Here is a 16371-nt window from a genome sequence, read left to right as displayed (position 1 = left end):
AGGGCCTACCTTCTAGTCTATGTCAGATGTAAGGTTGTTAACTGGTTGCAAGTCTTCTCCTGAATGAAGAAAGAGGATCATTTAAAGTATTTGATAGCTGGTGAACTCTCACTTGTAAGATTTTACATTATCCATCAGAGATGAACTGCTGAAACAAAAATTTGCTTTTCAGGATGGCAGGACCTGCCAAGATCACCTTCCAACTCAAATCTAGACAGAGAATCTGAGACACACTCACTCTTGAGAGAAATGAACAAAAGCTTGACATTAATTTAAAAGGATGCCCTCCACTCAGTGTTTTAGAAAAGACTCTTTAATGTGAATTAATTTAAAGGGTTCTGTAAACAGAAGGAACCACAGTCCGCAGATGTTATAATGAAGATCCACATGGGCCATGACCAATTTAGAAAAGCTGAGGTATGCTCACTAATCTGTCCCCCTCCATGCAGGACAGGGACAAACAAGAACAACTGAGAGTGTTCAAAACCAGCATACATTTCCAGATGATGAATTTAGACTATTGAAAATGGATTTTTTTTGCGCGGGTGGGTGGTATACACAGAAGGGTTGCATGAGAAAGGCTTGCCATTGAGATTAGAGGAAAAAATAGATAAGGAATACTACATCAAGTAGGATTATTTGGATAGTCTTGATAAATCAGACTTGGATGCTGGCAGAAATGCCACAGTAGAATTTAGGATGCGTCAAAGATAGTGCCAAAAACTTGCATTGTAAGAACTATACAGAGAGGGCATGGACACTTATGAATTGCATTTGACAAGATAAATAAGATTTCATAATGTTGGTTTTTCTCTATGCCTTCTCAGATTGCTCATCCACCAGTGTACATATAGATTCCTTGAGTATCGAGGCTATTGAAGTGAGGAAAAGGTTGGAGGAGTTGGCACCAAGGCACTTATCAGGAACTAGACATTTGTTCTTGGCTTGCCATGAGAAGTAAACAAAGAATATGGCCCATCACTTTTTACAATGCTTAAAACCTGATTTTTTATTTTTTTTTTTTAAATTTGAAAGCCAACCATTTTAAAAAAAACCTTTTAGGTCCAGAAGTTCTGTGTCAGGAAAAACACAAACACAAAGTCCAAATGACAAATGTATTTATTTTTTTCTAAAAACTACCAAAAGCATTTCTTCTGAATAAACCTGGAAAAACTAAAAATATTTAAAAATACAGCAGTTTCAGGTCCAATGGATAGATGTGGGGGTGGGGGGGGAAAAGGAGGAGAAACGCATGTGGTCAGCAGTATTCTCTTGATGCAGACAGAGTTTCAATGCCTTCTAGTTCATGTCTACAGGCCTGTAACCACCACTGGACTTACAGCTTTTGGAACGCTGAAGGTCAAAGATCAGGGCACTACCCCTTAGGTGAGCAATCTGTTAAAGCAATTGATTAATATTGTATTTTTTCCTCCAGGAAATAATGTGGACTTTTATCGATAGGTAAGAAATACTCCATCCTAAAAGTCCACTTTATCCTTAGAAAGCAATTTCACCCTTTTATACGGACGTGCTGTGGTGCAATGTAACAGCTCTCTTAGAAGGCAGAAAGAGTTCTAATATAATTTGTGATTCTCCCCGACTGTTGCTCCTGCTCCTGTCCTGGCTCGACATTTAAGTTCCCAATCGTTTCCCCCCACCAGCAACACCTTCCAGCTCCCTGTGGTTTGCACATTTCCTTGGCTCCACCGGCTTCATCCAAACCCTTCTCCCTGCAGCCACCAGGTTGTCTCCATCCATCCCTCGCCTCCAGTCACACATAAACTGGAAGTGGAAGTTGATAGTGCATCTCACAGTCTCTTCATCTGTCAAGTTTGATGCTTCACCTCTCTCTCTCTCTCAACCTATTTCACTCAACTCTGGCTCCATTCACCACTCACATTCACCACACAAATGAAGTCTTGGGTGACATATAATTTTTTTTAAAATATAATGCAAGAATGCAGGATGAAAACGAAAATTTGTTAGTTCAAAGTGTCTTCCTAGAGGACTTACACCACACAATCCTATTAGCTGGCATTATAATTAGGGCAGGAAATTCAACGTACATTGTCAGATAGCAGTAAGTCAGAAGATGAAATTATTGGAGACAAAAAAAAATAGAACTTTGCATGTATGGAATTCAATTTTACATGTTCACTGTAGAGTCTCATGACATTTTTAATGTACCTCAATATACTGTATGCATGTAGCAAATACAGTGATAATCCCAAAGGAAACCAGAAAAATCAAACACCAAAAATAAGACCTGCTTCACAGCAGAAAAGTATAGTATGTGATACAAACAAACAGATGAAAGAAAAATAATTCTGGTTCTCACTAAGTGCATGATCACACAACACACTTCAATTTATTGAGCAAGGCAGTAATTCTTATTAGTTATCACGCTATACATTCAAAAGATGGCTCGATTTATAGTTATTTTTAAGGGCTAACAATGCATTCATTGCTGTACAATGTACAGATGTAAAGAAAGTCCCTGCATGAAGGAGCTTACAATTTTTGACAGCCATAGAAAAGAAAAGCTATAGTGCAATATCAAAAGAAGAGTGCAAGTTTTAAGGGGTAGAAGAATTTTTTGCATTGTTTTTTAAATAGCCCATCTCTTTCCTTCAGTAAGGTAACAGTGGGAAGGGCCTTATCATGGTGTAGTGTACATAGGGTTCACAGAACAAGTGGGTCATTAGATGGAATTTGAGAGCCTGGTGAAGTTGGAGGTTTTTTCCTTGTCTCTTATGCATGGGACAGACACAAACATAGGAGTGCAAGAAGGGAATAAAAGAGGTCAAAGGAACTGACATCACTGACAGTTGTGAAGGGGGAGAGGACAGTCACAATAAGAAATTAGATTTTATATGTAGACTGAAACTTAGTCATGCAGGACACTGAAACAAAGGATCAAGTGAGCAAAGGGTAATGAGCAGAAGGTTTCAAAGAGAGGAGAGATGTGCTCAGAGTAACAGACAAGGAAGATAACTAGTAATGTTTTGACAAAATTAGTCAATGATGTGGCGATGAGGGACCCCAAAGAGAAGGAAGATGCAATAATCAAAGTAGAAGGGGGCACGGTATGGACAAGTGTTTTGACTTTCAGACAAGAAAGGAAGAGTCAGATGTTCTGTGTGTTGTGGAGAAAGCAGGAGCACTATTTAGTGACTCCATGTGTGGGGAGGAGGAAGAGTTAAAGATAACTTAGGGGTTCTCAATTTGTGTGACGGAGGTTAGTAGTGTTTTCTTCAGCACTGGAGAAAAGAAGAGACATAGAAGCTTTAGAAAGAACCATAAAGAGCTCATTTATGGCCATATTTAGAAAATATATGGAATGCACTAAATAGCAAGGATAATAGAGTCCTTTAGAAAATCAGTGGTTATAAGCTTACAAAGGAAAAAGGCAAGTTTAAAATTGATTATATGCTGAATGCAATACTAAATGCCTGCTATTTAACCTTAATTTAGTTAGAATCAAAGAAGATTAGAGTTGGAAGGGACCTCAGGAGGTCATCTAGTCCAACCCCCTGCTCGAAACAGGACTAACCTCAGCTAAATCATCCCAGCCAGGGCTTTGTCAAGCCACACCTTAAAAACATCTAAAGATGGAGATTCCACACCTCCCTAGGTAACCCATTCCAGTGCTTCACCACCCTCCTAGTGAAAAACTTTTTCCTAATAGCCAATCTAGACTCCCCCACTGCAACTTGAGACCATTGCCCCTTGTTCTGTCATCTACTACCATTGAGAACAGCCTAGCTCCATCTTCCTTGGAACCCCCTTTCAGGTAGTTAAAGGCTGCTATCAAATCCCCCCTCATTCTTCTCTTTTGCAGACTAAACAAGTCTAGTTCCCTTAGCCTCCCCTCATAAGTCTTGTGCTCCAGCCCCCTAATCATTTTTGTTGCCCTCCGCTGGACTCTCTCCAACTAGTCCACATCCTTTTTGTAGTGGGGGGCCCAAAACTGGACACAATATTCCAAATGCAGCCTCACCAATGCCGAATAGAGGGAAATAATCACTTCCCGAGATCTGCTGGCAATGTTCCTACTAGTGCAGGCCAATATGCTATTAACCTTCTTGGCAACCAGGGCACACTGCTGACTCATATCCAGCTTCTTATCCACTGTTACCCACAGGTCCTTTTCTGCAGAACTGCTGCCTAGCCCAGTGGTCCCCAGTCTGTAGCTGTGCATGGGATTCTTCCGTCTTAAGTGCAGGACTCTGCACTTGTCCTTGTTGAACCTCATCAGATTTCTTTTGGCCCAATCCACCAATTTGTCTAGGTCACTCTGTATCCTATCCCTACCTTCCAGGGTATCTACCACTCCCCCTAGCTTAGTGTCATCTGCAAACTTGCTGAGGGTGCAATCTACCCCATCCTCCAGATCATTAATGAAGATGCTGAACAAAACCGGCCCCAACACTGACCCCTGGGGCACTCCGCTTGTGACCGGCTGCCAGCTAGACATCGAGTCATTGATCACTACCCGTTGAGCCCGATGATCTAGCCAGCTCTCTATCCATTTTATAGTCCATTCATCCAACCCATACTTCTTTAACTTGCTGATAAGAATACTGTGGGAGACTGTATCAAAAGTTTTGCTAAAGTAGGTATATCACGTCCACTACTTTCCCCACATCCACAGAGCCAGCCACCTCTTCATAGAAGGCAATCAGGTTGGTCAGGCATGACTTGCCCTTGGTGAATCCATGTTGACTGTTCCTGATCACCTTCCTCTCTTCCAAGTGCCTTAAAATGGATTCCTTGAGGACCTGCTCCATGATTTTTCCACGGATTGAGGTGAGGCTGACTGGTCTGTAGTTCCCTGGATCTTCTTTCTTCAAGATGGGCACTATATTTGCCTTTTTCCAATCATCAGGGACCTCCCCCAATTGCCACGAGCTTTCAAAGATAATAGCCAATGGCTCTGAAATCACATCAGCCAACTCCCGCAGCACCCTCGGATGCATTGCATCTGGCCCCATGGACTTGTGTATGTCCAATCTTTCTAAATAGTCCTGAACCTCTTCCTTCACCACTGAGGGATGTTCACCTCCTCTCCATTCTGTGCTGCCCAGTGCAGTAGTCTAGGAGCTGACCTTGTCTGTGAAGACAGAGGCAAAAAAGGCATTGAGTACCTCAGCTTTTTCCACAGCCTCTGTCACTGGGTTGCCTCCCCCATTTTGTAAGGAGCCCACACTTTCCCTAATCTTCCTCTTGTTGGTAACATACCTGTAGAAACCCTTCTTGTTCCCTTCACATCCCTTGCTAGCTGCAACTCCAATTGCGCTTTGGCCTTCCTGATTTTATTCCTGCATGTTCAAGCAGTATTTTTATAATCCGCCCTAGCCATCTCATCAAGCTTCCACTTCTTGTATGCTTCTTTTTTGTGTTTAAGCTCAACAAAGACTTCTTTGTTAAGCCAAGCTGGGCACCTGCCATATTTGCTATTTTTTCTGCACATCGGAATGGTTTGTTCCTGTACCCTCAATAAGGTTTGTTTAAAATACAGCCAGCTCTCTTGGATTCCTTTCCCCCTCATATTAGCCTCCCAGGGGATTCTGCCCATCAGCTCTCTGAGGGAGTCAAAGTCTGCTTTTCTGAAGTCCATGGTCCGTATCCTGCTGTTCTCCTTTCTTCCTTTTGTCAGGATCCTGAACTCTACCATCTCATATCACTGCTGCCCAGGTTGCCACCCACTTTCTACTTCCCCTACCACCAAATCTTCCCTGTTTGTGAGCGGCAGGCCAAGAGGAGCACAGCCCCTAGTTGGTTGCTCCAGCACTTGCACCAGGAAGTTGTCTTCAACACTCTCCAAAAACTTCCTGGATTGTCTGTGCTCTGCTGTATTGCTCTTCCAGCAGATGTCAGAGTGATTGAAGTCCCCCATGAGAAACAGGTTCTGTGAACTGGAAACTTTCCCTAGTTGACTGAAGAAAGCCTCATCTACCTCGTTCATTGTTTAAAAAAAACACTTGCTGTCCAACTTAAAACATAGGCAATATGCCTGTTTTATAGACATCTGTAGTTTTTATACTTCTCTAAAGAAAACATTTTCTTTGTAATTTGGAGGAATTTAATTAAAAAACATAGGAGTAATAAATGGACAGATGATCAGAGGGAAGAAAGACTAACGTGTTATCTAAAAAACTCTCCCCAATATAATATTCACAATGGTTAATGCAAAATCTACACTTCAACAGAGGTAACTGAGAAAAAAATAAATGAAAACACTATGTAAATAAAAATAATCTATAAACTATAATCACACTGTACAATGTATAATAAGCTAAGTAAAGTATAGCTCATTATTGGTCAATTTATGTTCTCAACTACCAGCTTGCACGTGATGTAAAGGCAGTAGTGTAGCTATCTTTCTATATGGTTGGAACACCTTTTATACGGTATTTAAAATAATACTTTTAAAACATGGTCAGGCAAATATTTAATTTTAAAGGCTTTGAGACCTTCGGGAGTTAGTCCTCCTTTTTAAATCCCACCATGTCTTAAATATCCTGCCTGTTCAATATTTTCTATTTAAGTGTGCGTGTACTTTTTGAAACTGAAAACTGTCTTTGTTAGTGAATAAGATTTCCAAACAAACACAAGCATACTATTACAGAATAATCAATTACCAGAACATCATAATAGGTGCTGAGGCATTCTCTCAGTATTATGTATTGTATGTCGTTTTTCCCAAATAAAATTGCTGTACCTACACTTTACTCAAGCAACCAAAAGCTTTCTATTTTCAATGGGTTTTATTCAAAGCTCAGGCTTTGACAATCTAGCATATCAGGCTGCTTCCTGCACATAACAGTTTTCTTCCATATGCAGAGATGGTTCATATCTCTTTGTTATTCATATATTAGATTCCATACCACAACTTAAATTAAATTGATTTAATATTATGAAATTACTATTAAAACTCTTACAAATATTTCCTATGGTTGACGTTTACTCCCTTTGATTTCTTACATTAAAAGTTTGCTTCCATAGTCCAAATAATCACTAATCATATTTTATTTTGTGGTGGGAGTTACTGCTATATAAGGTCTCAATAGATCACAGATGAAAATGTTAACTGAAGATCACTTGGAGGATGACTGTCATGTATACCAGTTGCAATCTAGCACTAATTAAATAAATTTTGCACTGCCAGCTTGAAAGATTGACATTTAATTCTCTGCCCCTTCTGACTTTTTCAGACAAACATCTAATACACTGCCTGTTCTTCTTAATGCTATCAACTAAGGCCAACATATTCATTACTGGTTTTGACTTAAGAAGGAACTTACTGGTTTAATGTCTCTGTGCAGGAATCCAACAGAGTGAATGCTCTCAATGGACTCAAGGATCTGCTTTCCCAGGCGCAGGGTGGTACTGATCGTGAAGGTCCCTCGAGACTGGCTCCGACGCAGATCTGCCAAATTCCGACCCTAATCAAAACACAAGTACATTTACAGGAGCAGTCCCAATATCCGCAGATAACGTTAATAAATCCTTTACCTACCTTATCTTGAACTGAGACAAGGTGGGGGAGGTAATATCTTATATTGTACCAACTTCTGTTGGTGAGAGAGACAATTTTGAGCTTACACCTCTCTCACCAACGAAAGTTGGTCTCATAAAAGATATTACTTCACCCACCTTATTTCTCAAACATTGTGGGATCAACACAGCTGCAACAACACTGCATGCTTTTCTTAAACTTTTCACAATGGAAGTCATCCAAGGACTTGCTCCCCTTCAAGGACACCACATTTCATAGATTCATAGTTTCCAAGTCCAGAAGGGACCATTATGATCATCTAATCTGACTGCCTATATAACACAAGCCATAGAACTTCCCCAAAATAATTCCTAGAATATATCTTTTAGAAAAATATCCAATCTTGATTTAAAAATTGTCAGTGATAGAGGTATTCTAAATTTATATGCAAAATTCTCCATATATTTCAGATATTAAATTTAGAAGCTGTTTTTGAAAATATGACTCAATGTCTCTCATTCCAGAAAACTTGAACCATACCAACTTGAGTCTAGCAGAAAAGTGATTTTGGCATATTTGTCAGTTATGATTAGAGCTAGACAACATTTTTTTAGAGAAATTGCCATTTCAGTCGACCTGAAGCTATTCGTGAATTTGCATTGAGTTTGCAGAATAGTTTCAACCAAACCAAAAAATCAAAATGTTTCAGAAATGTCAAAAAAAATGTTACATTTTGACTCAACTCAACATTTTTCATTTTAGATTTTGGGCATTTTCACAAAAACAAAGGAGGTCTAGATTCACAAAGCAGAAAGAAGTGGAGGAGGTTGTCTCCTTATAACTTTTAGCCTGTGGTAAAGGCACTCACATGGCATGTGGGAAAACCAAGTTCAATTCCTCTCTCTCTGCCTGACACGGAGAAGGGATTTGAACTTATCTCCCCCACATTTCAGGGGAGTGCCATACACACTGAGCTATGTGAGATTCTGGAGTGGATCTATGAATTTGCCACTATGAATTCCAATGGGTACTCTTGAGGTCAGGAAAAGAGGGTGAGAATGACTCTGCAGTCTGATAGTTAGGGCACTCACATAGAATGTGGGAGATTTAAGTTCAAGTCCATGCTCCAATGACTATTTAATTATTTATAAATTTTGGAACAGCTTCAACAGGAGAGATTGAGAAGGACCTTCACTGGAATATTTCACAGCTGCATGGCTAGGCAACTCTACTACAATGTGGGGGAGACAAGTTCAAATCCTTTCTCCACTTTAGAAAAAGGATGGAATTGAATCTGAGTCTTTCACATCTCAAGTGAGTGCCCTAAACCATTGGGTGAACGGTCATGAAGAAAGCAGGTCCATTTCCTTCCCCTGCCATTTTGTGAATCTAGTCTTCCTTTCCTTTTGTCAAATTGCCTGAAATAGAAATGATAAAATGAGAGTCAGAACAAAACACATTTCATTTCAATTCAACTCAAAGTGTTTTTTTCAATTTACTGAAAATTTTGAAAAATTTTATTCTCAGTTCAACCTAAAACAAAAAGAGATAAAACAGTTACTAACCCTTCCGTAACTATTGTTCTTCGATATACGTTGCTCATGTCCATTCCACATTAGGCGTGCACATGCCATGTGCACCACTGCTGGAGATTTTTCCCTCCATGGCATCCATTGGGCCAGCTCTAGTGCCCTCTGCTGCCACATGCTTATGTGCCAATATTAGGAGCACCGCCAGTCCTGCACCCTTTCAATCCCTTCTTGCCAACTAATTCTGACAGAGAGGTAGGTGAGTAGGTCATGGAATAGACATGAGCAATACATCTCTACGAACAAAAGTTACAGAAAGGTTAGTAACTGTTTTTTCTTCTTTTAGTACTTGCTTATGTCCACTCCACGTTAAGTGACTCCCAAGCAGTACCCAGAGAGGTAGGCTCAGAGTTCATGGGCATGTGGACTGCAACACTGCTCTCCCGAACCTTAAGGATTGTACTGAGCCTGTTGGGTGATGGCATTACAATTCTGCTGGTGCCATGATAGCTTCCTGGCATCAGTGGGGGGGTCTCGCACTGGACTCAATGATCTGGGCAGAGTCGACGGTACCACAATAGGACTGGGGCTGAAGGAGTGGCCCGACACAGATCGCATGCTTCTGCCCTCCCCTTGTTTGCCTTTCTTTGACACGGGCAAATGCCCTCTGCCGGTGCACTGCTTTTTATACTTCTTCCTTGGCACCAGAGATGGAGAACGGAGCCGGAATGCACACAGTGCCATAGGGGCATTTAACACTGAAGTCTAAGTGCTTGGTGCTGTATCCAAGCAGTCTGGCTCTGAAGCTGGTCTAAAAGCGCCTTCCATTACAACAGAGATCAGACCGAAGGCTGTCCTTCTTTGTGCGTGGCTTAAAGTCCCAACAAATTTGACAACAGTCTCTCACATGAGATTCTCCCAGACACTTCAGACAACTGGAGTGCGGATTGCTCAAAGACACAGACTTCCCAGAGGAGGCACAAGATTTGAAGACCGAGAACCGAGACATGCTTGGCCCCGAGGGATGAAGGGAGCCCTTCAACGATGAGGTTGGGGTTCTAACTATCTGTACTAGTACTATTTGCAATATATACACTAAAACTATACTAAGACTTACAAACTATGATTACAAAGAAAAAAACCACTGAGAAGAACACTTGCCAAAGCAAGAGGAGTTGTTCCAGCAACCATCATGGGCGTTGGTAAGAAGGAACTGAGGGCTTGTCTTCACTTACCTCCGAGATTCGGCAGCAGTCGACCGGAGTTACGCAAGCTACACAAAAAACTTGCGTAACTCCTGTCAACTTCTCTGCTTCTCTTCTGCACGCCATCTTCACTGCACTGTGCAGACGGGAACAGCGTTCCCGTTGACGCAGCGCTACGCTACTTGAGGAGGTGGTCTTAATATGTCGATTTCTGGATTGACTGAGCGGGTCTTCACTGATCACTCAGTCGATTGGGAGAAGTCAATCTGATGGCAGTGAATTTGCTGCCATCAGTGAAGACACAGCCTGAGAAGGTGTGGGGCTGGCGGTGTCCTTTTTACCAGCGCATAAGCACGCAGCACCGGAAGGCACTAGAGCCAGCCTGACAGATACCACTGAGGAAAAAATCTCCAGCAATGATGCACACGACATTCACACACCTAACATGGAATAGACATGAACAAGCACTCAAAGAAGAATTTTTATTCTTTTTTAAAATTGCCAGCAAACCAGCTCTGGTTTTATGCTACAGTATTATATCTGTAACCTTCTGAGTGTCTGACAGTCACAAAGAGAATAAAAACACAACATAAGTTTACACAAAGGTCTTTACACGCCCTTCTTTTTGAATATCCTAAGTAGCAGGATGACTAACAATGTGTATCAGAACCTACTGTTTTTTCAGGCCTTTTTTAATGCCAGGACATTTTTCTCTAAGGAAACGTCCTATCATTTTTTAGTGTTAATCCCCCATTTTAATCCTTTTCTACAGGAAAGAAAGGTTCCTGACCTTTTGTAATTGTTGTTCTTTGAGATGCATTCCATATGTCCATTAGACTAGGTGCATGCACATCTGGTACACAAGTGCTGAAGAGTTTTCCATAATGGTATCCTTAGGGGCGGCCATACCTGCACCCCGAGCTCCTCAAGGTCCCAACTGGGGAACTGGAATCAATGGCTCTGCACTGATCGAGCCACTAGAAAGAAGTAACAAGGATGGCAAGCTGGATGGTCCACTCTACCTTCGGTACTGGAGTGGGTCATCTCTCAGCTAAAGAGTCCTGCACCAAGGACTTGGACACCATGGAAACTGTTCCTCTCTTTGACTTCAGAGGCTGAGAGGGCTCTGAGCACTATGCCTCTTCAAGGAGATCTCCTCCTTTCCCTGCCTTCTGGTAAGGCAAGGGCACACTCCTGGATGGGGAAGAACTTCCTTGAAGTGAGCAAGGCAGTACCAATGCATGTAATGATGTACCTGAGGTATTCTTCTCTTAGCTTCTTAGGCTCCTCTTGAAACCTTGGCAAACTGGAAAGGTGTCCTTGACATGACCCTCACCCAAGAATTTCAGGCAGTAAGAGTGAGGGTTGCTGACAAGTATCAGTTTGCAAAGTTTAAAACCAGGGGACCTAGGCATATGCTCCCCTGGCACTGGGCGAAGCCCTGAGTCCACAGATCAGGTCAGGTCAGGTCAGGAAAGGAAACCCCAAAATGAGTACCATTACAAAGCAAAGCACTTACTGCATGTTCACAAAAGAACAACTGGCAGCACACTGTGATCACCGACAGTAAGAAGGAACTGAGAGATGGGCAGTGGCACTCCACCCTTTATACCCTTGATTTGAAGCACAAGGAGCTCAGGGTGCAGGCATAGCCATCTCTACTGATGCTGCTAGGAAAAACTCTCTGGCACAGACGCAGGAAACACCTAGTATAATGGACATACACAATCACTCAGAATAGGTCTTCTGATCTTCTTGCACAGTAGGTTTCTTATCAATATATTTTCATTAGAGAAGTGATCAAAATATATACTGAAAAGACTACTCTATTCCAGAAGCAACTGGGCACACATCTTAAGATATCTTCCAACTTCAAGTAGAGTTTTCAAGGGATGTAAACTATCTCAGAAAACAGCACACCACTCCCACTAAAACAATCAGACTGTTCTGAAGATCTGTGAGATTTCTCCTCCTTTCTGACAGATGATGGTAACAATATGAAATGTTCAACTTAAATTGGCTCACCATCCCACCATAACAATGGCGGCCTGTTTTCTACTATCCATCATGCTCTTAAATTTCACTGTTATTTTTTGCTAAATACATGCTTGGGGGGAAAAAAGAAAGTCCTAAGATCTATTTAGTTCAACTCACCTGCAACTGCATGACCACATAGTTAAATCTGTCATTTCTTCCACAGCCAATGAATCTACAGACATGGTCTTTCCCTGAGGGAAAAAAAGAAACACGTTAGCCAATAACAACTAATTTCTGTCTTTCTTCATATAGATGTCTAATAAAATATGTAAAAATGTGCCTAGGTATTACTCTAGGTGCCTTTAACAAAATTTTAAAAAACCACATTCAGACTAAAACAGCAGTGAACTCAGTGGCAGCTCTACCTCCAATCAAACAAAACTCCCTTCTGCCACAAACATCAGCTCCCTTAGTAGTGAGGAATGGTCTAGAAACAGATGACCTTTTCCAGACCAACATTATATTATTATAAGTTCTGCAATATTTACTGTACTATGCCTACACTTATTACTAGTATACCTGACAGTCCATACTTCTTCCCACATGGCTACAGACTTTGAACAGTGCCACATATACTCAACATGCTGGGAGCTGCTGAACTTCCTAAACTAAGCATCTCTGAAGCAAGTCTGACCCAGTTCATACTTTTATGAATATCTTTATGGGAACTTTTCAGGAAGTTTTCTGACTTATCTTTTTCTGACCAGTAAGCCTTTAAATCTAACAATATCTTTCTCACTTGGTTATCAGCGACCTGAGACAGGGTACCCTGGACAGGCACCCCCTCCACCCCAACTGAAAGACTGACCATAATCAGGGGAAAGAGGAATGGACAAGGGAGACATATGTTCAGATCTTCTCAGGAGTTCTGAGGCCCACTCACAAGAGGCAAGGGACTGGAAGAAGTGCATGATCGTGGAAAGGCTGAAGAACCGAGACATGCATTGAGAAGCACACCAAACAAACAAACTCAGACACTGAAATTCATTACAGAATAAAATGTGCACAGACTGACACCCTAAAAGCCATAGCAACGTATGGACAACTCTATATTCCCAGGCCATGTGCCATACACATCCCCCGGTAAGGCACCAGCATAGCCTACACAGAAACTTTTCCACTCCATCCCAGCAGAAAACAAGAAAAATTATATGAGTACACTGTCACTGATCTGTGGTTTATATAGGATCATTTTGCACTGTGCATTTGTAAATATTTTTTAAAATACTTTCACTGTTGACTACTGTTCAATAAAAGTTGTGTTTCAGGAAAATCATATTTATTTACTTTGTCTCACAAAACATTTTTGATCTCCAAAAGCAGCACCTCCCCCATTTTGCGTATTAACAGTATACGTACAATTCATATAGAAGCCAAGTAAAGTTCTTCATAAAACAATACAAAATAGCACACAGCAGCACACTTTCATGCTATGACACACTAGTCAAAGTACATTCTCAAGGCCTTCCTCAGTCACACAGCATCTCAAAGCCCTCTTGTAACTGCCCCTACGTCTGGCTGTTCAAAATCAGCAGTCTTTCCACTTACCTCTTCTGCTCTACAGGCAACATTTCCTCCTTTGCTTCACAAATATTATGTAAAACAGTCAAATGCAACATGCAGAAATAACAATAGGAATATTTGGCTCAATGAGAGCTCTTCTTCAGCATCCTTTCAATTTACTAAATGCATGTTCACCAATTATCCTTCACCTGCTTAGGTGGTAGTTAATTTTTTCCTTGCTTCTGTCCCAGTGGTCTGCCTATGGTTTCACAAATAGGGAAGCAAAAAGGTAGGTTGGGTCCCCAAGAATCACTACTAACATTGTAACAGCACATATATGAATCTGCCAGTCTGGGGAAAAAGTTCCTGTTTCCATCTATTCAAAAAGTCTTGTATTCCTAAAGATGTGAGTATCATACACCTTCCTGACCAGCCAACAATGTCAGTGAAACATCCCAGGTGATCCACCAATACTTGCATAACCATTGAAAAGTAACTCCTTTCTGGAGCATAGCTAAACCAGCCAACAAGATGGTGGTTTCATCCAGCTCTCTCCAATAAAAGGGGAATAAATTAAAGCAATTTAAGAAGATTAAAAGAACCAGCCAACCTGAATCCACAGATCTGTGCCAGAAATATGAATAACCACCCATAAAACCAGTTTTGAAAAGAAAAAGAGAAGACAAGAGAGAGCTGGCAGATTTCAATCCCAGAGAGCAGCCTCAAGGGGAGAATATACAGCAACAGAATCCAGTACCACCAGCCTACAGAACATATTAAAATGACTCTGCAAGCTTGGAGATGTTGAACTGGACCATCATTATACTGCAAAAAGGGAGTGGGTGAGTGCAATGAGATTTTAAAAAATGAATTACAATTGTACTATTGTGGCTGGGGAAGGAAGTACGGCAGCACGCATTTTGGAAAGGCCAGACAAGTAAAGGGGAAGTGTGGAGTGGCCATCCTGAGGGAAGAACAAGAAAGAAGGAAAGACAAGAAGAGCTAGTTGTCTGGGAAAGGAAAGAGATCCTCCAATACAAAGTTCAGTCCTCCCACAAAACAAAGACATGGCCATAAAAGATAGTAACTCCTCCTCCAGGAAACAAACTATGAAGGCAAGTGGAGAAGCAGCAGTCACTAAGGCTGACCTGAAAGACTTGCTGTTAAAAATAAAAAAGATGAATAAGGAGATGAAGGACAAGTTCCAGGCTTACATTAAAGATAAAAAAAATGAAATTACGGGGAAAATATCAGATGTGGCAATAGGATTAAATGAGCAATCAAACAGCATTATTAATCTAGACGAAAGAATCCAAATAATGGAAAAAAGAGAAAAAGATATAGAATTAAAGCTGGAGGACATGGAAAATAAGGAATGCAGGAATAACATAAGGATTAAAGATATTCCGAAGGAAACTGAAGGGAGAACTCTGCTGAATACACTAGATGATATTTTCCATGACATATTAAAACTGGGAAATGAAGATTGCATTCATATTAAGCAGGCTCACAGATCCCTTTTCCTCAGGCCCTCAGCTGGCTCCAGCCCAAGAGGTGTGATCATCCATCTACATTACTATTAAGATCAGGATAAAATACTGAAGGCAAAGAGGGAGAGAGATGAAGCACTAACAATTCTTAACTAGTCCACACACACTTTCCCAGATCTGGAAACCTCAACCCTTAAAAATCAAGGGAACACCACCACAATTCTTAGAAAAAACAATATAAGATACAAATAGGGGTTCCCATTTAGACTGTCCTTTCAATGGAAGGAAAGATGTATGTATCTCAGATCCAAATGAAGGGAAACAGGTACTCATGGACATAAGAATAGGCAAATCAACTCAAGAACAATCTGACTGGAATTGTTTGAGGACATCAGTCCTACAGGTCACCAAGAAATCACTAGGAAGCAGAGAGATCAAAGAGAGCCAGAACAGCTCAAAAAGATGAATCATTAAGACCACAAGACAAGCATAAGAGCAGAAGAAACAGTCCAGATCCAAAAGAACAAAATGAGTATGTGTGACTACCACATTATAATAGATAATGGATATTATATCCATGTGGTTATAATGATAAAGGGTATAGTGTTAAATGGGAACTGGGCTGTATAGTTTGGATGATATTTTACTCTATGTGGACACAGTATACTTAATGGGTAAACATAGTTAATCTGATGTTGTGATTTATGTTGTAAAAAAAGTTAGTAACAAAATAGCAGGAGACCCTCAGCTTCCCCAACTGAAGCATGTTTGACTTTAGAGTTATCACAAACATTTCAAAATTTATATAAATTGAAGAAGGGTCACCTATGGTGGAAAAATTTAAGAATATGTTCACTCAGAGATGGTATAATAATCTCAAAATGCCCTACGTTATAAAGGTGTACCAAGAACAGGGTACTAACATGTCCATGAATGAAGTAAAGTGACTTCCCACAGCTAGAAAGGACAAGGTGACAATGGAACAGTGCACAGGGAGGGAAACAAGGGACAAGAGAACAGAAACTGATAATAAATATTGTTACATGTTTTAATATAAAAGAGTATATTAATATAAAATGTTAGGGTCCAGAATTTTAAAATTTACA

General features: G+C 40.8%; 1 protein-coding gene across 1 annotated transcript in view; it reads right to left on the bottom strand.

The window, feature by feature from the left end:
- The window catches only part of TTBK2 (tau tubulin kinase 2), a 214924-nt gene that overhangs the window by 132205 nt on the left and 66348 nt on the right, over window positions 1-16371 (bottom strand). Inside the window, exons 4-5 of the mRNA XM_067557906.1 lie at window positions 12390-12463; window positions 7308-7448 (exon numbers count right to left, since the gene is read on the bottom strand). Of these exons, the coding sequence (XP_067414007.1) occupies window positions 7308-7448; window positions 12390-12463 (215 nt within the window). The remainder of the gene's footprint in view (window positions 1-7307; window positions 7449-12389; window positions 12464-16371) is intronic.

Source organism: Emydura macquarii, unplaced genomic scaffold (assembly GCF_026122565.2).
Source record: "Emydura macquarii macquarii isolate MOO-44397 ecotype Brisbane River unplaced genomic scaffold, CSIRO-AGI_Emac_v2 contig_1876, whole genome shotgun sequence".
Classification (NCBI taxonomy): domain Eukaryota; kingdom Metazoa; phylum Chordata; order Testudines; family Chelidae; genus Emydura; species Emydura macquarii.
Note: the sequence above shows the minus strand (reverse complement) of the source record. Positions and strands in the feature narration are given on the sequence as shown.